This window comes from Mustela nivalis, assembly GCF_964662115.1.
Source record: "Mustela nivalis genome assembly, chromosome: 11".
Lineage (NCBI taxonomy): Eukaryota > Metazoa > Chordata > Mammalia > Carnivora > Mustelidae > Mustela > Mustela nivalis.
This window is the reverse complement of record NC_139030.1, coordinates 20,814,543-20,841,781: the sequence shown is the minus strand read 5'-3', so window position 1 is coordinate 20,841,781 and position 27,239 is coordinate 20,814,543. Positions and strand designations below refer to the sequence as shown.

The 27,239-nt window shown below is 39.5% G+C and overlaps 1 protein-coding gene across 14 annotated transcripts in view; it reads right to left on the bottom strand.

Annotated features, from left to right (window-relative positions):
• Nucleotides 1-9,635: 9,635 nt before the first annotated feature.
• Nucleotides 9,636-27,239, bottom strand: part of R3HDM1 (R3H domain containing 1) — a 131,319-nt gene continuing 113,715 nt past the window's right edge. For all 14 annotated transcript variants that reach the window (XM_082689284.1, XM_082689290.1, XM_082689291.1 and 11 more), the window contains 5 exons: nt 26,480-26,652; nt 17,722-17,866; nt 12,259-12,341; nt 11,698-11,782; nt 9,636-10,986 (listed from right to left, as the gene is read on the bottom strand). In XM_082689284.1, coding sequence (XP_082545410.1) covers nt 10,628-10,986; nt 11,698-11,782; nt 12,259-12,341; nt 17,722-17,866; nt 26,480-26,652 — 845 coding nt within the window. In that variant the 3' untranslated portion in view covers nt 9,636-10,627. The remainder of the gene's footprint in view (nt 10,987-11,697; nt 11,783-12,258; nt 12,342-17,721; nt 17,867-26,479; nt 26,653-27,239) is intronic.

Sequence of the window (27,239 nt, the reverse complement as noted above, 5' to 3'; positions counted from 1 at the left end):
TGCTGTAAGTGGTTGTGGGCACACGATGCCTGGTACTGCTGCAGCTATCTTGTGGCCACGAGGAAAGACATTGCCAACACTCTGAGAATGACAAAATGGAATATGGAAAGCACTTGTATGTATGATGACACAAGTCTTATCTTGTGAGATAACTAGGACAGTTACTGTAAGTCAAATGTTGCTTATTGTAGACAAGCTGGAAGGGGACCCAGAGCTCAGGCAGAAGAGATACCCTTTCCATTTTAACCAGAAGAAGAGAAAGAAAATAACATTAGACATAAATCCATTTGTAAGTTTTGAGACATGCAATATTCACAAGAAGGTGAATGATTCAGTGCCAGCCCTTTACCATTGCTTGAAAAAGAAGTCAAAGATGGGTTGGTAATATAACCTTGAAATATAAAGTTCTACACCTGCTTTTTAACACCTGCCCCTCCCCCCTTTTTTTAAATCCACAGAAGCTTGCACCTGTTTACCACCAGAGGAGGCTATATGACTTGTATATTGAGAAGCCATTTATATAAAAAACAACTAAAGGGAAAATTATATTCTCTGGTTTTGTTTTTTCTTGAGTGAAAGAGGGAAAAGTGTAAAGATATTAAAATGATAATACAAAGGATAATCACTTGCCTATAGACCAGTGAGAGAATAGTTTAGTTATAATGTAAGGCTTATGGACTCATGTACATTTAAAAAGGAGAGAAGGAACATTTGAATATATTCCAAACCTCACAACAATCACATTTTCATGAGTAAAGATGGGATGGATTCTTTCCTGGCTTCTTGTAGAGATCCAGGTGAGTAAGACCAATAAAAAGTGGCAGTGAGGGGCGCCTGGGTGGCTCAGTGGGTTGAAGCCTCTGCCTTCGGCTCAGGTCATGATCCCAGAGTCCTGGGATCGAGCCCCGCATCGGGCTCTCTGCTCTGCGGAGAGGCTGCTTCCCCCTTTCTCTCTCTGCCTGCCTCTCTGCCTACTTGTGATCTCTCTCTGTCAAATAAATAAAATCTTAAAAAAAAAAAAAAAAAGTGGCAGTGACTCTATTAGCAAGGCATAAGGCAGTAATTGAAGTAGGTAAGCCCATGGTCTCTGGAGTTAGGTTTTCCTGGTTCATTTATACAGCCAACACTTACTGTGTGACCTTGGGAAATTTCTTCACCCCTCTCACACTTCAGTTCCCTCACTGATAAATTGGGATAAATATAGAAACTCTCCTTTTACAGCTATTGTCATAAAATAGGGACCTTTGTAAGTGTTGAGCAAGTGCTAGGCACATAGTAATTACCTGCTTTATACATGCTAGCTATTATTTCTGCCTGCCTGCCTGCCAAAACCATGCTTCAGAAAAATAAATATGTGCCTTTCAGGATCCGAAGTGTTTGATTCAGCCAGAGCACTTCTTCATTTAATTACCGGACTAATATTTATTGAGAAAGGCCTGGTAAGATCTGAGAATGTATTAGTAAACAAAAGCAGTAGTCATTTTTCCTGCTCTGAAAATTGCATGCTGATGGATAGGAAAGCATTAGCAACTAATTGGCCAATTACTCATACAATTACCATTGTGATTAATGCTTCAAAGATAAAGTACGTTAGGGTTAATACTGGCAGGAGTGACTTAGTCTGGAGGACTAAAATGGGGAGCTCTGGGGGAAGAGCGGGTTACCCAAAGGAAGTGGTATTTGAGGTAAGATCTGAAGTGTGAGCACAGATTAACCAGAAGTTGGAGGAAAGGTGGCAAGAATAAATGTTCCAGGCAGAGGGTAAGTTACATGTGGAAAAAATCCTCAAATTTCAGTGGCTTAACACAAGAAAGGCTTATTTCTCATTCATTTCACAGACTATGCCGATCAGAGATGTAAAGGGGAATCGGCACATGGGGTTCTGCTCCATATAGTCAAGAACTCTTGAATCTTCCCATCCAGCAGCTGCTCCTTTTCTTGACTATTGCCGTTTCTTGAGATTGCCGTTAGCTCCTCCACATGCAGCCAACAAACAAATTTCAGTGTCTACAGATCACCTGAAATCTTTGTTAAAAAGGTAGATTCCGGGGACACCTGGGTGGCTCAGTGGGTTAAAGCCTCTGCCTTCGACTCAGGTCATGATCTCAGAGTCCTGGGATGGAGTCCCGCATCGGGCTCTCTGCCTGGTGGGGAGTCTGCTTCCCTCTCTCTCTCTCTGCCTGCTTCTCTGCCTACTTGTAATCTCTCTCTGTCAAGTAGGTAAATAAAATCTAAAAAAAAAAAAAAAAAATGTAGATTCTGAATCAAGTAGGTCTGGAGTTGGACCTGAGACTGTGCATTTACATTAAGCCCTCTGGTGATACTGATTAACAGCTAGTTTCTAGCCCCCACTCTGATTAACAAAGACAGAAGGAATGTACAGAAGGAATGTCTCAGAAGGTTTAGGAACCGGGCATATTCTTCTGCTCATGTTGTTGGCCAAAACAGACACGTGGCCACCTAGGAGCAGAGGACAGGAAACTTAATCTGGCAATGTGTCAGGGAAGAGACACAACTCCACCTCCCATAGGTTTGCGGAAAAACAAACTGATCTCTGCCATAGATGGGGGAAAAACCCCAGTTTCTGGCAGAAGATTACTTTTGTACAGAACTCTGGAGAGGACAATTTGGCATGTTTGTGAAGCTTAGGGAGGTCCAGTGTGACCAGAACATAGGAAGAGAGAGGGCAAGTGCCAGGTAAGCCTAGGCAAGGGTCACAGCATGCAAGACTTAGGAGGTGATGTTAAGGACTTTAGACAGTAGAAAGCCCCTGAAAGGTATTAAACAGGGAAGGGATATGAATAGGATCTGTGTTAAAAAGTTCACCCTGGGGCACCTGGGCGGTCCATTGGGTTAAGCGTCTGACTCTTGGTTTCAGCTCAGATAGTGATCTCAGAGTTGTGGGATCCAGCCTCATGTCAGGCTCTTGGGCTGAGCAGAGAGTCTGTTGAGATTCTCTCTCCCTCTCCTTTTGCCCTTCTCCTGCTCACACAAGGATAGTCTGTGTCTCTCTCTCTCAAATAAACAATATTTTAAAAAATAATAGAAAATTAAAAATTCACCCTGACTGCAGAGGAAAGAGCACCCAGAACCTGTCACAGATGGCCAGGTACGAAATGGCAGGGATCTTCAGACACGATGTTGCTCTCCTATGCTACCAAAGATAAAAGACATGTAGACTATTCTACCCCATATCTCTGCATGTTTTTGAGCTTCTACTCTCAAATCATACAACTCACACTTTTTTAAAAAAGTAAACTCTATACCCAATGTGGGGCTCACGACCCCAAGATCAAGAGTCACATGCTCTCCTGACTCAGCCAGCCAGGCACCACTGTACAGTCCCTACTTGATTTTCACTGTATTTGCAGTCTTTGTCTAGTCAACATTTATTGAGTCTACTGTATATAAAATTCTACTGGACATTGAGGATGTATGAGACATTATTGCAGTTTTTTTAGGACAGTGTTGTCTCATAGGATTTTCTGCAATGGAGGGAATGTTTTGTAGCTCTCAATTCAGTGCGGTAGCCACTAATCACAGGTGGCTATTGAGCATCTGAAATGTGGCTAGTGCAACTGCAAAACTCAATTTATAGTTAATTTGATTTAAATGTAATTCATTTACTAGCTACATGTGTCTAGTAGTTACCATTTTGGATAATAGAGCTTCAGGAATTGGAATAAAATGAGAGGATAACTAGCAATTCTTGACAGTACATCATTAAAACCAAATAAGTCACATAAAATAGAATAAACTGTGTTGGGGCGCCTGGATAGCTCAAGTCGGTTGAGAGTCTGACTTTAGCTCAGGTCATGATCCCTAGGTCATGGGATCAAGCCCTATGTCGGGCTCCCTACTCTGCAGGAGAGTCTGCTTCTCCCTCTCCCTCTGCCCCATCCCTGCTTGCATGCGCACGTTCTCTCTCTCTCTCTAATAAATAAATGAAATCTTAAAAAAAAGAATAAACTCTGTTACATACAATTAAGATAGGGATACAGAGTTTAAGGCACAGTCTTCAGAGTTGTAGAAGTGATGAAAAGACTTAATTTGCTGTTTAATCTCTCTAAGCTTCACTAAAATGTAGCTAGTCATACTGACCTCCATGGGTTATTTTCAGAATGAAATGAGATCAGATCTGCAGTACAGACACAAACAACTATAGGGAATTCTGTGCAGTGCCTGCCTCCTGTCCTTGTTCTCTTCTTAATCCCATTCTCCTGGATGGGAACATGGCTGGTGGAGCCACGAGTCCTATCACAGGTCCTATCACAGCCTCCGTCTTCTGAGCAAAAGGGAAGCTGGGAATTGAGTCATCCTGGCCACTCTTTTGGGGGAAGAAGGACTTGTAATGTGAGAATTTTCCCAAATAGAAGAATAGAAAGGGTATTCAAAAGGTGTCCAAATTTGACAAATGTCCTCAAGAGTGATGTTTTGGTGACAGTGGAATACAGGATAATGTAGACCATAATTAAAGAGGAATAACTCAAAGATATTTGTACTGATGTGATACTGTGGGGGCCAAAGTACAAAATGAGTACTTCATTGGCTTTTGTCCATATTAGTTGAAGATGCTTGTTTCTTCTGTTTACATGTGGGGTTAAGGACACTAATGATGTGTTAGAGCTCTGTGATTTTCAACTACTCGTAGGAGTCTTATAAGACTCGAGAGAGGTCAGCTTCAGAATTGGGTTGTTGAGTCTTCTCAACACCTGGAATAATAATAGCCTCTTCCTCTCAGGATATCCAGGCAAGTCCTAGTTTAGCCCTGTGCTTAGAGTGACTTCTCCAAAAATAGGGATGCCTTAGTGCTTTGCTACTCCAGGTGTGGTCTGAGTACCAGCAGCATCATTGATTTGGAAATTTGGTAGGAACATGGGATTTTTTTTTTTAAGGCTTTTATTTATTTATTTGACAGAGACACAGTGAGAGAGGGAACATAAGCAGGAGGAGTGGGAGAGAGAGAAGCAGGCTCCCTGCTGAGCAGGGAGGCAGTGCTCTATCCCAGGACAATGGGATCATGACCCGAGCCCAGAGCAGATGCTTAAGATGGAGCTACCCAGGTGCTCTGAAATGTGGGGTTCTTGAGCCCTATCCCGGAACTACTGAATGAAGGTTTGCATTCTAAAAGATTACCCAGAGGATTTATATGCACCCTTTATTCCATTTTCTTTTGTGACCAAGCAGCATTGCCGTGGTCTTGGTCATTAAGGAATCAAACTAAGTGCCAAGAGATCCAGAGCACAGCATGTGAGTCATCCTTCTATTCCAGCTCCCAGCCATCTCGGACATCACTTAGTAGGAGAGCTCAAGACCAGCAAAGTGACCACAGCTGGAAGTTAGGATTCTTCTGATCCTCTTTGTCATTAAATATTTGTTGAACAACTAACAGGTGCTTGGGAATACAGCCACAAGCAAGATAGGCAAGATCTCTGATCTCATTAAATTTATACTCTAGTCGTAGACAGAAAACAAAGAAAAGACCCAATAGTGATAAATGACACGCAAAAAAATTGATATAAAATGATACATATATAAGGTGATTGGGTGGCTAGTAAAGAGCTCTCTTTAAAGGAGTAGGCTTGGCAGAGTTCACGGGAAGAGCATTCCAGGTAGAAGGAACAGCAAGTACAGATACTCTGGATGGTATAAGATCAGAGACTCGGCAGGGATAGATCACGTAGAGTTCTGTAAGCCAAGATAAATATTTGCTATTTGGTAATAGCCATTGAGGTTTTTTGGCAGGGGAATTATCATTTACGCCATTCTGGCGATGTGAGGACATGGGAGCAAGAGCGGAAGCTGGGAGGCTGGGTAGGGAGGCCATTCCAGTGGTTCAAACACTAGATGTTGATAGCTTGGATTAGGTGGGGGTAATGGAGATGAAGAGAGGTCAGCTTCAGAACTGGGTTGGGAGACAGTGTCAATGAGACTTTTTTGATCTATTTGTGTTTGTGGTAAATTGTTTCCAAAGATGGTTGCTGCCATGTCTTTCACCCTACATGCCTCTGCTGTGGGCTGGCTCCAAGACTTTGTTTTAGTAGTAGAATGCAAAAGAAATGACATTCTGGGACTCCAAGACTGGGTTTTAAGAGGCCTTTAATTATACAACCATTAAAAAAAAAAAAAAAAAAAAAAAAGGAAGGAAATCCTGCCATTTTCAAAACCTGGATGAACCTTGAGGGTATTATGCTAAATAAAACGAGTCAGAGAAGGACAAATACTCTATGATCTCACTTAAAAAACCCCTTACAGAAACCAGGCATCCTGGGGTGGGGGGCCATGGATAAAGGTGATCGAATGTTCAGCGTGGTGACAAGTCCAGGCTCTGCTGTTGGAGAAGCCACATGGACACAGCTTCCTCAAGGAGAGAGAGACTCCCCATCATAGTTCACAGATGTGAACGAGACCATTCTGGAACTTCCGGTCCAGCCCATCTTGAGCTGAGGGCAGCTAATTTCAAGTAGAGAGGAGCTGAGCCATCCTTTTTGAAGTTCACCCAAATTCCTGACCCATAGGATTGTTGCTTTAAAGCATTCAATTCTGGGTGGTTTGTTAAACAGAAAGGGATAACTGAAACAGTCTGGGATTTTTCAAGGGGTACTGGGGAGATCATGTAGCTAATGATTTATCTATTTCAATACTTTCACCTCCCTTTGCTAAGAACCAACTTCTATTCTTACAGAAGTTCCTACTATCTTTTCATTATACATTTCCAATATTCTTATGCTGATGAAATCACACCAAAATGATCCCAAGTATAGACACGAAAGGGGAAAATAACTGAAATGTAATATGTAGCCTAAGCATATTTAGGCATGGGGTAAATTAAAGGGCAACCATACCTCCCTGTTTCTAGACTAGTAAAGGGCTACATCTAGGCTGCATGTTTTCATGTGAGCTTCTGGTTTTCTTTTAGCATCAACTCATAAGTCTTCTAGAATTCCAAGCAACATGGGGTTAGATTTGAATCACACCAGCATGTTTAGAGCACTTTGGTGCTGCCACCATACTGGACCCTAGGAGATGGAGTTTGTGCTTTCTGCTTTTGAGGACTAGACATACCGTATTTCATTATGTAGGCAGGTAGTATACTGGGATAGGGGAACTGGCTGCCTTCACAAAGGCTCTGTGGCTGGCCTCTGTTAAAGTCTTACCCTTGCATTTTTTCTGTTGCTGATGACACGTGGAGAACCCAGCTTCTGCAGCTAACTGTGGATGTACTGGCAATATAGGTTCTACTGAGACCAGTGTTTGCCTACTATTCCCAGGCTGCGGTCTCCTCCCGTGGATCAGAATAATGGCTAGCTTGGGTGAGGGTTCAGACACCTATTTTGTTAGCTCAGAGGACAAGCTGATGATTAATTACTGCTGGCACCATGGCAAACACACTTTGTGCTCTAGACTCACAAACACATACCCAATATATTCATGTTCTTCATGGATCAAGGGCTCAAAACATTAAGCTACATCCTCAGCTTTCTAATACATAAACTGGAAGTAGACCAAAATTTGTAAAGTGACCTTTATCATTCCAAAAAAAGAGGCTGCTGGCGCTATTATTGGCATAGGCAAGAATGGCCTGTTTTATTGGCAAAAGTACTATCTGTCCCGAAATACAGTCAGTGCTCTGAGAAAATCCATAGCCAAAGCTGTGGGACATTTGAAGCTATCTTTAGGAAGGCTTAAAGTCTGGGCCAAATCACATCTTAAAAGCTTCCTGCGTGTGCTTCTTCCTCCCATCATTTTTTCTGTAGGTGAAATCAGATTCTAGAGGATCAAAAAGAACAGGGGAATATAGTCTATGGAAGGTGTGCATATTTTTTATAATAATGGGGGTTTGCCAATATTCCCATGTGATTGTCAGGGAACTGCAGGGGTGGTGGCGGGGTGGCTAAGAACTGACTTCACAATAGCTTTGCTCTGGTTTCTGACCCATTTTCTCTGGGCAGGGTTAAACCAAGGGTTTAAAAAAAAAAAACAGGCTTTAATGTATAGCATGGTCAGTATAGTTAATAGTACTTTATTGTATATTTGAAAGTTGCTAAGAGAATATGTTTTAAAAGTTCCCATCCCACATAAAGGGCACCCAGTTAAGTGGCTCTTGATTTGGGCTCAGGTCATGATCTCATGGTTGTGAGATTGGGCCTGCGACAGGTTCTGTTCTGGGTGTGGAGCCTGCTTATTAAGATTCTCCTTCTCCCTTTGGCTGTCCCCTCCATCCCCACTGCCTGTGTGGGCTCTCTCCCTCTCAAAAAAGAGTTCTCATCAAAAAAAAAAAAAAAAAAAAAAAGTTCTCATCACGCACACAAAACTGGTAACTACACGAAGTGATAGATGTTACCTAGATATTGTGGTGATCATTTTGCAATACGTGCAAATATCAAATCATTATGTTGTATACCTGAACTAATCTAATGTTGCACGTCAATTATATATTAAAAAAACACTATATGATGAATCTCAGACTGTACCCCTGAAACAAAAATACATATATGTTAAAAAATAACAACAACAACAAAAAAACCCAAACCACTTCAGTTTACCAGGAATCCTATTGCAGGAGTCAAATATTCAGAGAACTGAAATAAACTAGAAGGTGGTGGTTTTTGGTCTCCATCCCCCATGTATGATGACTAAGTAATAAATTCTTGCTGTAGTGCTGGCCCTGTGTATCCTCTCCTTTGACTCTCTCCAGTCAAAAATAATAAAAATTCAACTGGTCTTGGCAGTGAGGCACTTTCACAGTGCTCATTCTTACTTCTTCTGTGCATGGCTCCTTAATCTGACATGGTTCAAAGGCAGCTCCAATTTCTCCCAGGAGTAAAGTATTCAACATCAGAAATACCAGCTCTCGAGGAGGCCTGGGATTCCCTGAGACCAAGTAGGGCTTCATAAAAGCTTTAGAGTGAGTGAGCATCTGTACCAGAATCTGGGAACACCTGCTGCTCTTAAGTCACAAAGTCAACCTTTAGTGTGGGCTAGAAGCAAACCAGGCTCCAGGCAAGTGGCAGATGGCAGACGCTCCTACTTTTTGGGTGTCACAAGCAGTCTGACTGTGCTCGGCTAGCAAATGGAAAAAGCTTTCTATAAAGCAGTTGAGCTAAACTGGACAATGGGGTGCTCAATGTATCAGCTAAAATCACGGATTCTTTATCCAAACAAACACATGTTCTATTTTCAGTTGTCTGACTGTAAGTATATTCATACTCAAAACTGTCTTTAATTGATTGGTATTAACCTTATGATAGAACAAAATGACAGGAATCACTCCCACCAATAAAGTGATGCTTTGTAGAACTTTTGAAAAATAAATGGGTTTACTGTCTACCATGTTTTATAATTTAAAATTGAAATCTCCAAGATGGGTTAAGTCTTCAATACTAATACTCATTTAAAAAGGTGTTTTGGGGGCACCTGGGTAGCTCAGTGGGTTAAGCCTCTGCCTTCTGCTCAGGTCATGATCTCAGGGTCCTGGGATTGAGTCCCACGTCGGGCTCTCTGCTCAGCAGAGAGCCTACTTCCCCTTCTTTCTCTGCCTGCCTCTCTACCTACTTGTGATAGCTCTCTGTCAAATAAGTAAATAAAATCTTAAAAAAAAAAAGGTTTTTAATTTACAAAAGACAAAGTGGGTCTATATTTGTAAACATTTATTCTCTTGAACTGAAAAAGGCTTGCATCAGCACACATTGTACAGCCTTGCAAATTACACAGAAATTGAAAAAAAGGTTCCTTGTTCATAAGTGCAATGAATCTTTGATGTCCAGTGATCCGCTGCAAACAATGAAAACAAATCTTAAACCACTTAAGAAGTTTCCAGCACTCATCAAATGCATTTCCTTAGGTGACAAAAAATCCACAAGGAGGGGAATGCAAATAAGTGGCATTTAGTTATCAGAGGGACACTTAAAAAAAAAAAAAAGTGGAAGTATTTTCCTGCCTAAAATGATTCCTATTCCCCTTTGAATCTAAGTGGTTTGATTACGAAGTGTTAAGAACATAATTTACTTTACACTCAATGTTCATACTACCTAAATGAATAAGGAAAGGACCCTATGAGGGAGCTCTGTATTTTCTGAAAATTTTTTCTGTGTTTAGAGATACAGGGGAAGAGTAATCTTCTATTTATGGGCTCTCCTTAGGCACCCTCCAGCCCTCCAAGAAAGACAGAACATGGTTTTGACTTGGTTATTCCACTCCTGCATTCTTTTCCCCCCAAATTCTATGTTGGGTCACACTGTGCTGGCTGCAAAAAAGAAATACAGGTTGCAACTGGTTGTAATCATTTTGAAGAATAATTTGCTGTACAATAGAGCTTTGGATCTGATACAAGAATTCAGAAATATAAAACAAAATAACTATAAAAGTTAGGAGGCATTTGAACAGCATTTCCTCAGAAAAAGCTGCTAACTCTGTATCATTCTGATGTGGATTCCTACAGTCATTTGGGGTGAAATGTGTACTTCTCCCCCTTTGCTGAATCACTGGCCTGTCTTCAAAAGCTATAACGCCATGACCACACGTCCTAGGAGTCTCTATCATGTTAACAGAAGCTCCAAATACCAAGCCAATTAAAGATGGGTGAGGACAGGGGTATCATAAAGGCCAAGGGTCCAAGGTGGCTCTGTTACTGAGAACTTGCCCTTTCCAGAATGTGGAAGTCATAGTGCTTCTTGCTTGTTCTCAGCTTAAACTTGTTAACCGAGTTAATTTGTTTCTTCAATGCATTCTGTGCAGCTGAAATGGAGGGGAATGTGGCTAAGACGGTGTATGTGGAGGCCAAGTCACTGGGTTTAGAGCGTTCAGGATTGACAGTGTTGTCCCCGCTGCCACAGCAGAGGGGGTGACGACGCAGCTGGGGCTGGGATTGAGGGTCCCGGAGCCACCGGATCTTGGCGCCAATTTTAAAGAGTTCCCCAAAAAGCTTCTCAGCTTCCATGCGAGTTATTCCATCTGGTAGTTCAGTAATTTCCAAGACCTTCCCAACTAGAATGGAAAAGGTGTAGAATTAATAATCCCTGTAACTAAGATGGTGGGCAAAAAGTACTGAAGACCCAGATATCACATAAGAAATGAACGGGATTTTGTGAAACCCTTCAAACCCCACAAAACTATAATTATGGCCGTCTTTTAAATCACTCCAACTTAGCCCTAAGGCAGGGGGTGTAGAGCTAATAGTATTAAACTACCCATCTCAGTCCTGGCTGTTAGCTGTACATAGAAAACACAGCATTGTATAGTGGATTCTCTAAGTTAGGTGTGTGTTCTTGGCTGTTTCCTGAACAAAACAGCACTTGCTGTAACCCCCAAAGCTGCTGAGTGCCCTCTGAAAGCCCTCTGCCACAGAAAAGCAGTTATCTGTCCATCAGACTGTCTCTGCGTGGGTGGAAGGACTACTTCCTTTCTCCAAGGACACAGAGGCAAAGAGTGTCATTCTACCTGTTCCTTTCACACATAACTTTTCCTTTTGGTCCCTTCATCCTTCCTAAATCCTCTTGCACCTAACTGCACTCTGAAATCTGAAATAAGACAATTAAAAGAATGTATTTTAAGAGCCCTATATAACAGACAGCACCATTTCTTGTAACATATAGGGCAGGATTTTAGGAAGCAGAAAGCCCCTTTCTGTTTAAAGACTGTTGAACTGGTCAGCAGTTTGTGGAACCACAACCAGTTGCCTCTCAGGGACATACATACCTGCTTCTCCGGCACCAAGATCAGTGGATGCAGCTTTTTTAGCTTGTTTCCTTCCTCGGTTTCCATGCCTGTTGCCAGATTGACCCTGAAAACCCACAATCAGATGAGAAATAAAATTCATAGTGCTGAAAAATATAACTGTAATGTTTAAACACTTAACACCTAAACATACTCAGTCTGGATTTTGTACTTCAGCAGAAAAAATTCAAACACATACCCCCTGTGGCAATGGCATTTCTGTCCCTCACTATGACCAGTCACTTGTCGTCTTTCATAAGCAAGGGTGCCCTGACGCCCCAGCACTGTCCACCGCCCTATTTGGAGTGCACGAGTGTGTGACTGCTCATGCAAACAGCACACTACCTTCTCCCTTGCCTGCTCTCAGCTGGGCCAGACCCAGACTCAATGCAGCCAGATGACACTGATAACTCAGCTGGCTGAGGCACACGGGTCTCCCTTGTGTACTGCCAACAGGTGGGCCCAGGCCGCCTACACTCTCTACCACCCAAGTATGCTTTTCTGCCAACCAAGCCTAGGTCATCAGACAGCTAGCTTTCACACCTGTTGGGCTGGAATGTGTCCGTGCAGAACAGCAGGAGGGTTGTACTGCAGAGGCTGGCCAAGTAACGGATATCTGGCATCTCCTGAAAGTCAATAACAAAACATTTCTAAGTTGTTCTCTGCTCAGTTATAAAAGTACATCCCAAAGTTTTCTAAATTGTCCAAAATAGCTCAGATAACTAGGGGTAACACATTTGTTAGAATAAAAAAAGTGTAGGAATGACATATATATATATATATTTTATTTTTTTAGATTTTTTATTTTTATTTATTTGAAACACAGAGAGAGAGATCACAAGTATGCAGAGAGGCAGGCATAGAGAAAGAGAGGAGAAAGCAGGCTCCCCGGTGAGCAGAGAGCCCGATGCGGGCCTTGATCCCAGGACCCTGAGATCACGATCTGAGCCGAAGGCAGAGGCTTAAGCCACTGAGCCACCCAGGTGCCCGGTACTGACATATTTTTTAAAAGGATGAAAAGTTTCCATTTTCCCTTTAAAGAGCTGGGGTGAAATTCTGAGAGGAATGAAGACTAATAACAGTGGCTATAGAGGAAGGTAAGTGGTGGGAACTGGGTGGAAAGGGGATAGGATGGAGAGAAACTTCCCTAATTTACCTTAACATTTGATACAAAATCCTCCAAAATAAGTCTAATACCCATTCCACCCACTTGAAATGCTAAAATCCACATTTCCTATGATGGTTAAAAATTGATATAACTGGGAGGTGGGTGGCTCAGTGGGTTAAAGCCTCTGCCTTCGGCTCAGGTCGTGATCTCAGGGTCCTGGGATCGAGGCCCGAATCGGACTCTCTGCTCAGCGGGGAGCCTGCTTTCTCCTTTCTCTCTGACTGCCTCTCTGCCTCCTTGTGATCTCTCTCTCTCTCTCTGCCAAATAAATAAATAAAATCTTTTAAAAAAATTGATATAACTTATATTTCAGAAGAAGGAAAAATCCTGGAAAAACATTAAGCTATCTACCCAAAGTCACACTGCTTTTTAAAAAAAGACATTTTTTTCCCAGTAATCTCTATACCCAAGGTGGGGCTCAAACCCATAACCCCGACCTCAAGAGTTGCATGTTCTACTGAATGAGCCAGCTCCTCCCCAAGGTAGCTATTAATTACTACAAATATGTGCACTTATACTTTTATATATACTCCTTACAAACATTTCTTTTAAAGTTAATTTATTTTGGGGTGCCTGGGTGGCTCAGTTGGTTAAACATATGACTCTTGGTTTCAGCTCAGGTCTTGATCTCAGGGTTGTAATATCAAGCCACTCCACACCGTGTGGAGCCTGTTTAAGATTCTCTTTCCCTCAAGAGAGGAAAAAATAAAACAAGATGAAATGAAAGAGGGAGACTAACCATAAGACATTCTTAATCACAGGAAAGAAACTGAGGGTTGTTGGGGGGCATAGTGGAGGGATGGGGTAACTGGGTGACAGACATTAAGGAGGGCATGTGATGTAATGAGCACTGGGTATTATATAAGACTGACAAATCACAGGCCTGTACCTCTGAAACCAGTAATACATTATATATTAATTAATTGAATTTAAATAAAAAAGTTAAATAAAACAAAGATAACGCCTTTGGAGGGAAAAATTCTTTCTCCCTCTCCCTCTGTCACTCCTCATCACCTCTATCTCCCTCTCAAAAAAAAAGAAAAGAGAGAGAGAGAGAGAGAGAGAACAAAAGTTCTAAATAAAAAAACAAAACAAAAAACAAACAAAAAAAACCCTCTAAGGGCACCTGGGTGGCTCAGTGTCAGTGAGTTAAAGCCTCTGCCTTCAGCTCAGGTCATGATCCTGGGATCGAAGGTCCTGGGATTGAGCCCCATACCGGGCTCTCTGCTTGGCAGGGAGCCTGCTTACCCCTCTCTCTCTGCCTGTTTCTTTGCCTACTTGTGATCTGTCTGTCAAATAAATAAATAAAATCTTAAAAAAAAATAATCTCTACCCATTGTGGGGCTTGAACTCATGACTGAGATCGAGAGTTAAGCTCTTTCAGCTGAGCCAGCCAGGTACCCATTACAAACATTTTTATAGTCTTAACCAATGGGTATATTTACACTTTAGGTCTTGGGTCTAGTCTTAAACACTCTTTAAAGGGATTAATAAATGCTGATCGCAAAAACCTTGTCCTGGAGAATGTTTTCATTTGTTAATATTCTCATTTTAGGGGCAACTGGGTGGCTCAGTCGGTTAAGTGTCTGACTCTTGATTTGGTCATCACCTCAGCCAGAGGTAGAGCCCTACATCAGGCTCCACGCTCAGCGGGGAGTCTGCTTGAGGATTCTTCTTCCATCCATACCACCCCTGCTCCCCACTCTCACATGTGTACTCTCTCTCTAAAATAAATAAATCTTAAAAAAAATCTTCTCATTTTATTTTAACCGTAAGTTTCCCAATTCACTACATTCTGCATTTGGAAGGGGATTATGCATAGGTGCTAGAAAAGCTCTTCAGGGAATCATACATCCCTTCTCCTATAAGCTTCCTAACAGAGAAAAGGAAAGTATAGACTTCTCTCTACTCTATGGAGCTCTTTTCAGATGGACACTGTGAAGGTGCTAGGGCAGCTCCCTGGCAGGACACACCCATAACACACTTGCTCCTTCCCAAGCACTATCTGAAGGGCAGATATGCCATGGTGGCTTGATGTTGAGATCAGAGAAGCATGAAGATGCATACAAAACAGTGCAAAAGAGTCAGAATTATGTTTAGACCCATGGAGCAGTATACTTTTGAAATATGGAGTTGAGCTGTAGACAGCAATAATCAAAGACTCTTCCCTATAGGCCAGGCTGTGCTCCTCTTGGGGCACTCGTACTAGACCATATATCTGGTAGTACCATATTGCCATATACTGTTTAAATTCATTATTTATAACATGTTCTATTTTTCTAAATTATTAAAGTATGTGGCTTTGTAGAAAATTTGGAAACAGAATTACAAAGGAGAAAATAAAAACCTCTCTGGTAATTCCATCACTTTAACATTTTTGCGTGTATTTTTTCAGTGTTCGTTCTACTAATGCACACATGTGCATATGTGTGTGTATATATATATATATATATATATATTTTTTTTTTTTTTTTTTTTTAAGATTTTACTTATTTGAGAAAGAGTATGTGATCAGGGGTGGGGAGGAACAGAGGGAGAGGGAGAAGCATGATCTCCCTGAAATCTTGACCTGAGCTAAAGGCAGATGCTTAACCAACTGAGCCACCCAGGTGGCTCTATAAGTCTTTAAAAAATTGAGACATAAGGGACGCCTGGGTGGCTCAGTTGGTTAAGCGACTGCCTTCAGCTCAGGTCATGATCCTGGAGTCCCAGGATCGAGTCCCACATCGGGCTCCCTGCTCAGCAGGGAGTCTGCTTCTCCCTCTGACCCCCCCCTTCTCAAGATCTCTCTCATTCTCTCTCTCTCTCTCTCAAATAAATAAAATCTTAAAATAAAAAAAAAAATTGAGACATAATTTACGTGAAATAAAATGCACATCTTTAGTGTTGGGTCTGATGAATTCTAACAATTGTAGAAGTCCATGTAATCACAACCCCAAAAAGACAATGAATGTTTCCATTCCCTGAAAAAATGTTCCCTCAACTCCTTACTAGTCAATTCCATATCCCATCCACATCACTACCTGATTTCTAACATCATAGCTTAGTTTGCCTCTTACTGGATTTCATTTAATTAGAATTGCACATTAGATCTTCTTTTTGTGTCTGACTTGTTTTTTGCTTAACAAGACTCTGAACTTCATCAATGCTGTTGCACGTCAGTTTGCTTTGTTCATTCAAACTGTTAATCAATATTTCATTTTAAGGATGCCTTACAATCTGTTTAATAGTCTTTGGTTGGTGGACATGGGGTCGTGTCCAGTTTGGGCAATTATAATAAGGTTTTTATATATGTTGTACAAATGTGCATAGACATATTTTCATTTTTCTTAGGTAAATACCTAGGAGTGGAATTGCTGCATTGCAAGGTAAGTGATTAACTCTGAAGAAACTCAAATCTTTTTCCAAAGTGGTTTTAAAATTTTACATCTCTACACCCATGTCAAGAATTTTAGTTGCTCTGTAACTTCACCTACATTCTGTTGTGTTAATCTTTTTGTTACAGCCATTCCAGTGGGGGCGAAGTGATATTTCATTCAGATTTTAATATTCCTTTCTCTAATCAACAATGAATGATGTTGAGCACCTGTTCAAAGGCTTACTGGGCATTTATAGATCTTCTTTTTTGAAATGCCCAGGTAACTTTTATTTTTAATTAAAAATAAAATTTAAATTAAGTAATCTCTATGCCCCACATGGGGCTCAAACTCATGACCCTAAGATCAAGTCAAGAGTCACATGCTCTACAGTCTGAGCCAGCCAAGTGCTGCTTTTTTACATTGAAGTATAGTTGACACACAATGTTACATTAGTTTCAGGTATACAACATAGTGACTCTACAACTTATATGCTATGCTATGCTCACCACATGCGCAGCTACCATCTGTCACCATAAAATGCCATTATAATATTACTGAGTATATTCTCATATGCTGGACTCCCCATCCCTTTGACTTATTCATTCCATAACTGCAAGTTCGTATCTCCCAATTCCTCTTTATGTATCCTGTTTTTTAAAATCACTCACTGTACTGTGAATATTTCTTCTAACAATTCTTTAAAACATGATTTGTGGATAACTGTATAGTATTCCTTATACAGATATACCAAATCTAATCCTTACTGATGGACATTTAGGTTGTTTTGCATTTTTCTGCTACAGACCAAACTCTTCTGTGGATAGATCATTGTGTGCATTATCCTTAGGATAAATTCCAGAAATTAAAATTAATGTTTTCCATATTATTTTAGAATTATCCATTTGCTGTTCCTCCAATTAGACTGAGGTCAGGTAAGGACTTCTCCTTATTCATCTTTGTATATCAGGGGCACAATGAGGACACCATAACTGTTGAATATACTTTTGAATAACCTTTTAATATATACTACTCTGATAGAGAAATTAGAAAAAAAAATCAAATTTATAGCATTGCATATTACTACTATAGAGAAATGGAGTCTAAGGATAGTAGTTATGGTCATTTGAACTCTATCACATAAGTAATTATTGAATGGAAGTAGTTACTAAGATAGTAATTATTAATTAGTGATGAAACATTAAGGTTAGGAGAGTATATGGTAATAAATGCATATGCCTGGGTGGAGGTGAAAATGCAGTCCTGTGGACAAGTGAAAGTAGTACCAAGGGAAATCACAAAGTGATTGGGAAGGGATGTCTTTTATCTTCAATTAAAAAAAAAAAATTAACTTCAGTGTAGTTAAGATACAGTGTGGTAAGAGTTTCAGGTGTACAATACAGTGATTCAACAGTTCCACTCAACACCCAGGGGAGAGGATACCTTCCAATCCTCTGAGGCTGACTAGTTTCGTGCACTTACCTTGCCCTGGAACAAAAGGTCTAGAAAACTGAGGTATGATGGAAAGGGGTGGTCCAGAGGGACGGACAGTTTTCAGGGTGGTCAGCTGAGCTGGTGCTGGCGACTGAGCTGGTGAAATAATGGGACTACTGAGTTGAGGGCTGTGCTGTAATCACAACAAAAAAACAGGTTAGCATTTTAGTAATGTTCTTTGTAGATTAACTTTTGAACAAATTTCTTATTTTTTTCAGATTACAAATATGAATTAATCATTAAAAAATTTAAACACAGAGATTTATAATTTTCAGCTCCCAAAGATAAACACTGGAACAGACTGATTCTAAGCATATGCAGCCACACATCTACACTTTACAAAAACGGAAGTAGACTGACTATAATCCAACTTTTTTTTTTTTTTTTTAAGATTTTATTTATTTATTTGACAGAGAGAAATCACAAGTAGTCGGAGAGGCAGGCAGAGAGAGAGAGAGGGAAGCAGGCTCCCTGCTGAGCAGAGAGCCCGATGCGGGACTCGATCCCAGGACCCTGAGATCATGACCTGAGCCGAAGGCAGCGGCCTAACCCACTGAGCCACCCAGGCGCCCTATAATCCAACTTTTGAATCTTGCTTTTGTACCTGGACATTAATATTGTAGATACTTTTCCACGACAAAAAAATATACATTTATCTTATTTTTTTGGTCATGTTAACAGTTTCTTTAATATTTTGTTTTTAAACAATTCATCCCTAAAAAATAGTACAAAGAACTCTCAGATTTCCCAAATGTGATTTTCCTATATTTTTATATGTCTCTCTGCATATTTTTAAATCTTTATTATCTCTCTCTGTATACAGTTATTTTTTTCCAAAATATTTGAGAATGAGTTGGTTACAATACCCCATCCCAAAATAACTTAGTGTCTTTTTCCTAAAAACAAGGACATTTTCTATATAATTAACCAGCATAGGCTGATCAAAATCTATATAAAAGTGATTCTACTCTCTACGTAATAGTGTTTGAGAACACTTTGAAATAAAGATGTTTCTAAAAAAGTCCTTGAAGAAAAACTATTATCAAAATCAGGCAATTAACAATACAGCAATATTATGTAATCTATAGAGTTTATTCAAATTTCACCAATTGTCCCACTAACATACTTTACAACAAAAAGGAAAAAAATCTCCGCTTCTAGTCCAGAATCAAACGGTGCATTTAGTTGTCACGTCTCTTTCATCTTTTTTTCTTTTTAAAGTAGCATGGGGCTTGAACTCACAATCCAGAGATCAAGACCTGAGCTCAAATCGAGTTCGATGCTTAACTGACTGAATCACTCAGGTCTCCTTTTTCTTTTAAATTGGGAACAGAGACTTAGTCTTTTTTCTCTCTTGACTTTGACTTTTTTGAAGGTCATTTTGAAGATGAGTTATTTTGCAGAATGTCCCTTTGGTTTGCTGGCTGCTTCCTCATGCCCAAACTGACAAAGTACATTTGAGTGAGGACTAAGAGAAGGGATATGTGTGCTTCTCAATGCATCACAAGAACTTGACATCCATGTGTCAACACAATCTTGGTGACATTTACTTCCATCATTTGGTTAAGGTGGTGTCTGCAAGGTTTCTTTGTTGTTAACAATTTTTTCTTTTCTCATTATAAGTGTCTTAGTGGAAGATCATATTACCTATAAACAGAATATTACTTCTTCCTTTCCAACTTGGATGCCTTTGATTTCTTTTTCTTGCCTAACTGCTCTAGGTAGGACTGCCAGTTACAATGCTGGCTGATGTGTACCTTTTAAAATCTACTGAGATTTAACTTGTGGCCTAACATACAGATGGTCTATCCAAGAAAATGTCCCAGGTACACAAGAAGGATGTAAGTGCTGTTCTTGTCAGGGAGAGTGTTCTCTATACCTCTGTTGCATCTATTTGGATTGTTGTGTTTAAGCTCTCCATTTCCTTAACTCTCGCCTCGTTGTTATATCCCTTATTGAGAGTAGGGCATTAAAGTTTCCAACTGTTACATGATGGTTTGTTCTTATAACTATTACACCTTCTTGCTGTACTGAACTTTTGTATCTTTTTTTTTTAAGATTTTTAATTTTTTATTTGACAGACAGAGATCACAAGTAGGTAGAGAGGCAAGCAGTGAGAGGGAAGCAGGCTCCCCACTGAGCAGAGAGCCTGATGTGGGACTCGATCCCAGGACCCTGGGATCATGACCTGAGCTGAAGGCAGAGGCTTTAACACACTAAACTTTTCTATCTTGAAAATTTTTTGGATCTAGAGTCTTACTTTGTTTGATATTAGCAATAACAACCCCTATTCTCTTTCGGTTACTATTTTCGTGAATTATCTTTTTGCATCCCTTCATTTGTAATTCATTTGTGTCTTTGGACCTAAAGTGAGTTTCATAGATAGCATATAATTAGATCAGGTGTTTTTAATCCATTCTGCCAATCTCTGTCTTTACAGTTAAAATAACCACTGATAAAGAGGGACTTACCTTTGTCACTTCACTGTTTTCTATATGCCTTTTAACTTCCTCCCCACCCTCACTTCCTGCATTAGTCTTTTGTGTTTACTCCATTTTTTGTAGTAAGATATTTAAATTCCTTTCTCATTTCCTTTTGTATATGTTGCCATGGTTTTTTTTTTGAGGTGGGGGATGGTTTGGCTTGGATATTACACCTAACATCCTAAAGTTTTAACACCCTAATTTGAATTTATACCAGCCTAACTACAATAACATACAAAAACTCTGCTTCTTTATGGCTCGTCCCCATCTCTTTTGGTTGCTGATGTCATAAAATTACGTCTTTATACACTGTGTGCCCAGGAACATAAACTAATAATTCCTTTAAGGGTATTAGTCTCTTATTAAATTATGTAGAAAGCAGGGACGCCTGGGTGGCTCATTTGGTTGAGCGGCTGCCTTCGACTCAGGTCATGATCCCAGCGTCCTGGGATCGAGTCCCACATCGGGCTCCTTGCCCGGCAGGGAGCCTGCTTCTCCCTCTTCCTCTGCCTGCCATTCTGTCTGCCTGTGCTCGCTCTCTCTCCCTCTCTCTCTGACAAATAAATAAATAAAATCTTAAAAAAAAAATTATGTAGAAAGCAAAAAGTACAGTTATGGACCATTGGTACAATACAACTAGCTTTTATATAATTGCCCATGTGTTTAACTTAATAATTGAGAACCTTATTTCTACATATAGCTTTGTCTTACTGTCTATTGTTCTACTTCACTCTGCAGGACCCCTTCGAGAATTTCTTGCACAAAGGTCTCGGCTTTTATCTGAAGATTTTAATTTCTATCTCACTCTTGAAGGGCAGTTTTGTCAAATACAGGATTCTTGGTTAACATTTTTTTCTTTTAACACTTTGAATATACTGGCCTGCTGCCTTTGGCCTCCAGTTTCTGATGAGAAATTTGCTGATAATCTTTTCTGAGCATCTTTTCTATGTGTCAAGTTGTTTCTCTCCTGCTGCTTTTAGTATTCTGTCTTTATTTTTTGAGACTGATTATATTGTGTTTTAGTGTGGGTATTTTGGGAGTTCTTACTTGGAGTATGTCAAGCTACTTCACATTTATATTCATGCTGTTTATCAAATTTGTTAAGTTTTCAACCATTATTTCTGCAAATATTTTCTCTTCTCCTTTTGGGACAACTGCAATGTGTCGGTCATTTTGATGGTGTCCTACAGGTCCCTTGGGCTCTTATTCATTCTTATTCATTCTTTTTTCTGTCTGTTCCTCAGACTCGTTCATTTCCACTGTCCTGTCTTCAAGTTCTCTGATTCTCTCTCTTCAGCCTGCTCGCATCTGTTACTGAATTCCTCCAGTGAACTTTTCATTGCAGTTATTATATTTTTAGCTCCAGAATTTCATTCTGTCTTCTTTTTAGGTTTTCTATCACTTTATTGATATTTCCATTTTGTTCATACATTATTTTCTTACCTTCCCCTGTATCTTCCTGTAGTTCTTTGAGCAGTCTGAAGACAATTTTAAGGTCTTTGTCCAGGAGATCTGTCATCAGATCTTTTTCAGGGACAATTTTATGTTGACTTATTTTTTTTCCCTTGAATGGGCCATCCTGTCTCCCCTCTCTGTTGAAAATTGGACATTTGGATCTAACCATGTTGGTAAGTGGAAATCAGATTCTCTCCCCTTCCCAGGGTTTGTTCTGTTTTGTTGCTGTTATGGTTTCTGTTTACTGACTGTTGCAGACTGTCTCTGTGCCAAAGATTGGCCTGAGGTATAACGCTGAGGTCTTTTCAGGGTTTGGCCTATGCCTTTTCCTGGGCAAGTGCCCTATATATTGATTTGCTTCTGAATGTCCCAGCCCTTACTGTGTGGCTCCCAAAATGGACTCAAAGAGAAAAATAAAGGGAAGGAAAACAGGATTCTGGTCCTTTAAGTCCCCTAGAAGTGTCATGGGAGAGATGTGCAACAATGTGGGGAGGTGCAACAACAATGGTATTGCCCCTTTGTCTACAGCTCTGTGATCAGAAGCTGAGACCCATCATGAGAACACAAAGCCTTTGTATTTGGAGGACAGGGTCCTTTTTTGCCCACCCTGGCTTCTGTAAGCTGCTCTAGTAACAATGTGCACAGTTGCCTGTCAGGGGGTGAAGGTAAGGATAGGCACCTATTACTGGGCTAAAAACCGAATTTGACTGAATTTAATTACAATTTATCACCCAAGCTTTTCCCTGGCAATTGCAAGCCTTCAATAGATTGTAGTGCTCCAAAACTGTTATATCAGACAGATTCTGCCAGCGCAATTATTTCCAGGGGGAGAGAGAGACTCCTGATGCTTCTACTCTGCCATTTTCCTAGAATCCTCTCTCATCCAGTAATGATTCTTGCCTGGTGGTTTGCAGATGGTGATTTTCTAATTCTAGCATTCTTTCTATTATTTACAGTTCATATTTTATTGTGAAGAAGAGCTTCACTCTTTCCCCATTCATTCATTTATATCAGGATGGACTCATGGATTCTATTTTATTTTAAGGGTGATCATTCATTTCTTATTTTATTTCCAAAGTATTTGAGCCTGGTCCTGTGTCTCTTGACACATCTCCATCACCCTTTAAGTATTTTATTACTTTCTGGCACAGCAACATGTTCCAAAATCACCTTGTATTTTATCCTGAATGAATCCTGGCAACAGTCATTTCACTACGGAGTCCTCGTTGCTTTAAGTGGAGAATGATATTTAGAAGTACCACTTGGGTAGTAGGTGTATCTCATTCTTTTTAGTATATACACTTAAGATATTTTCCTAAATGGTATAGTAATTTATTTAATCACTTATCTCACTGTTGTATATCAAGATATTTTTAGTTCTTCAAGGTCAACAACAGGTAAGAAAGAAATATCCAAGTACACATATTCCTGTGTGCTTGTTCCACAATTTTTACTGGACAAAGTTCTAAAAGTAAATTTGTGGATCAAAGGCTTATGTACCTTATGTACCTTCTACATAAATTTTTTCTTTGAGTACAGCTGACCATTACACTAGTTTCAGGTGTAAAACACAGTGATTCAGCTTCTATATACATTACTCTATACTCACCACAAATACAGCTACCATCGGTCATCATACAGTACTATCACAATTATCACTGACTACCTTCCTTATGCTGAATGCTTCATCCCCATGACATACGCATTCCACGTGCATGTATCTCCTGTATCTCCCACTCCCCCTCATTGACTATATTCACCTCTCCACCTTCCCATCTCCCACCCCTCTGGCAACCATCAGTTTGTTCTATGTATTTACAGGCCTGACTCTGCTTTTTTAAAAATTCTATTTATTTTGTTTTAAAGATTTATTTATTTATTTGACAGAGAGAGATCACAAGTAGGCAGAGAGGCAGGCAGAGAGAGAGAGAGGAGGAAGCAGGCTCCCTGCCGAGCAGAGAGCCCGATGCGGGACTCGATCCCAGGACCCTGAGATCATGAACCGAGCCGAAGGCAGCGGCTTTACCCACTGAGCCACCCAGGCGCCCCTATTTATTTTGTTTTAATGTTTATGCATTAGTTTTGTTTTTTAGATTGCACATATGAGTGAAATCATATGGTATTTGTCTTTCTCAGTCTTATTTCACTTAGTATAATACTCTCTAGGTTCAACCACGTTGTTGCAAATGGCAAGCTCTTTTTTTTATGGTTGAGTAATATTCCATTGTTTATATATCATATCTTCCTTATCCATTAGTATGTCACTGTATGCTTAGGTTGCTTCCATATCCTGGCTACTGTAAACAATGTTGAAATAAACTTAAGGCTACTTAAATTTTTTTGAATTAGTGTTCCCATTTTCTTTAGGTAAATACTCAGTAGAATTATTAAATTTCATGGTATTTCTATTTTTAATTTTTTGAGGAAAGTCCATACTGTTTTCCTCAGTGGCTGCACCAGGTTGCAATCCCACCACCAGCACACTACCTTTTCCTCTGCATCCTCGCCAATACTTGCTATTTCTTGTCTTTTTGATTGTAGCCATTCTGACAGGTGTAAGGTGGTATCTCATTGTGTTTCTGACCTACACTTCCCTGATGAGTGATACTGAACATCTTTCATGCATCTGTTGGCCATCTGTAGGTCTTCTTGGAAAAAATGTCTACTGAAGTCTTCTGCCCAATTTTTAATTGGATTGTTTGTGGATTTGGTGTTGAACTGCTATGTGCATTCTACATTTTCAAAAATGTCACTAAACTGCCTCCAAGAAGAGTTCTATCAATTTGCAGTACCACCAAGAATGTACAGGAGAGTTTGTAATTGGACATCTCTGCCAACAATGCAAATTTTAGTCTTCTTCAGTTTTCCCAATATAGATAAAAATATTTTTATATTTTCATCTGATTAATGGCCACTGGCCATTTAGTTTTGGAGTACAGCTAGTAGCCTATAAATGATCTTTGCCCTTTTTATTCTGCTATAATTTTGTCATGTGGATTTTATTCAGTTCATCTTTAAAAATATTTATTTATTAATATTTTCTTTCAGGATTTTATTTTAGTTTTTCTCAGTAATCTCTAAACCCAATGTACATGAACATAATGAACTTCCATGAACCCATCACACAGCTTTGATTGTGTTTTCCCCTGCTTTGTTCCCCCAAAAGAGTTCTGAGCAAATCTCAGGTATTATAGCATTTCATTTGCAAATAGTTTAATGTACAAATATTAAAAAAAATATTTTTATCTAATGGAACTTTTTTTTAAAGTAGGCTCCACACCCAGTATAGAGCCCAATGAGGGGCTTGAACTATGACCCTGAGAACAAGACCTGAGCTGAGATCAAGAGTCAGACTTCTAGCCTACTGAGACAACCAGGTGCCCCAGGAATTATTTTCTAAAAAGAAAAGGAAAAAAAAAAAGATTCTCATACTAACGAAATTAACATATTTAAATATTCCCTTTATGCTGAAAAATGTCTTTTGAGTGTTCAATTTCAAAGGAAGATCCACAGGTTGTGTCTGATTATAACTCCTGAGTATATTTTAATCTATGAAAGACTCAGCATTAATTTTTTATGAGATTTTTAAAAATTACTAACATATAATATATTATTTGTTTCAGGGGTACAGGTCTGTGATTCATCAGTCTTACACAATACAGTGTTAACCATAACATACACACTCCCCAATATTCATCACCCAGCCACCTTATCCCTCTTCCCCGCTCCCTTCTGGCAACACTGTTTGTTTCCTGAGATAAGGGTCTCTTGTAAACGGTTTGGTCTTGTTTCATTTTTGCCTCTCTTCCCCTATGATCCTCTTGTTTCTTAAATACTGCCTATCAGTAAGATCGTATGATAACTGTCTTTCTCTGATCTATTTCTCCTAGCATAATACCCTCTAGTTCCATCCATGTTGTTGCAAATGGCAAGATATCACTTTTTGATGGCTGCATTGTATTCCATTGTATATATATACCACATCTTCTTTTTGCATTTACCCAGATGGACATTTGGGCTCTTACCATAGTCTGGCTATTGTGGACATTGCTGCTATAAACATTGGGTGCAGGTGCCTCAGCCTTCATTTCAAAATGCTGTTTTTTTTTTTTTTTTTTTTTAAGAGAAATTAGGTCAATTTGTTCAGAAAAATATTCCATGGTATAAGCTGTTCTCCCCCACCCCCGTATTTTTTGTAATTAATAGCTAGATTTAGGGATTTGGTTAGATTCAGGCTCTGTGTTTTTTATGAGTACATTATAGGTGATGCTATGTACTTCCTTCTACACTACATTAGGAGGCAAATAATATTTGGTTGACCCACTTTTAGTGATCTTATAATTGATCAGTTGCTTCAAGTGTTGTCTGCTTAATTTATCCATTTTAAATTCTCCCATAAAACTTTTCCTTATGTTCCTGACATGTGCTGATGATTTTCTTTGATCCATTATTTTATTGAAATTTCAAAATGGTAATTTTAAAATTCCACCATTACTTTTATATTTATTGACTATATTTCTTCTACAATAAAGAGTGTTCTTGCATCAACCTTCTGGTTGCACTAATAGTTCATATGGGAAATGTAGGAAAACTACTTAATTTTCTTTATCACATTATAGGTCTAGTATATCTTCTGATTTTTTTATATTAAAAATATTTTGAATATGCAAAAGTTGAAAGATAGTATTTACATACTGAAAGAAATAGTGTGGATACAGAGAATGTTCAAACTTCTTTACTAAGATCCATCATATGTGACTAAAATGTTGAAAGTGTTAAAATTGTATTAAACAAAAGAAGCATCTTACCTGAACAATATTGTCTACGTTGCTAAATTCCACACACTTCTGCCCTCTCTGGTGATCACAGTAATACTTGTTTTGTTTCCACTGTGGGGGTGAGTGGGCGCGAGATTGTGGATTGTTTGGTACATTGAGCTGCATCATCACCATCCCTCCACCAGGGGGCGGAGGTGGCACAGCTGGAAAGCAGAATTGGGACAACGGTATCAGTATACTTTACCAACTAACTGGTAGATCTTTAAATACTAAGAAAATGGCAATTAATTTTACACTTCTGAACAAAACTTTACTATCATATATGCGAGCCAGATTTAAGCCCTAGAGCTTTATGCTACAAGTGTGTGTTTAAAAAGGCATTAAAATGGGACTCTGTAGGCCTAAACATCTTATTCTAAAAACAGGTCCATAGTTATCTATCTATAAAAGCGATTAGTCTAAAAAATAAATTAATTTAAAAATTGGTATTAAATCCACAAAGAAGAAAAAGTTTGGGATGTGGGAATCAGAAAGCACAATTTTAGTACTCTGAAATGTCTTGTAACTCTGGGAAAATCATTTAACCTCTTTTATTACATGTTCTCATCTGAAAAAGGCAGCAAAGACCTCCTTGGCTAACTTTAAAAAGTTGTTATGATCATATGTATGCACAAACACTTGTTAATTGTATGGCAGAGGTAAGTAGACTATTGTATCTGACTCCTTATCTGACTTATTTCTCTCGTGTACTAGTCTACAGCACCACTAGTATTAGGCATGTATGCTGTCT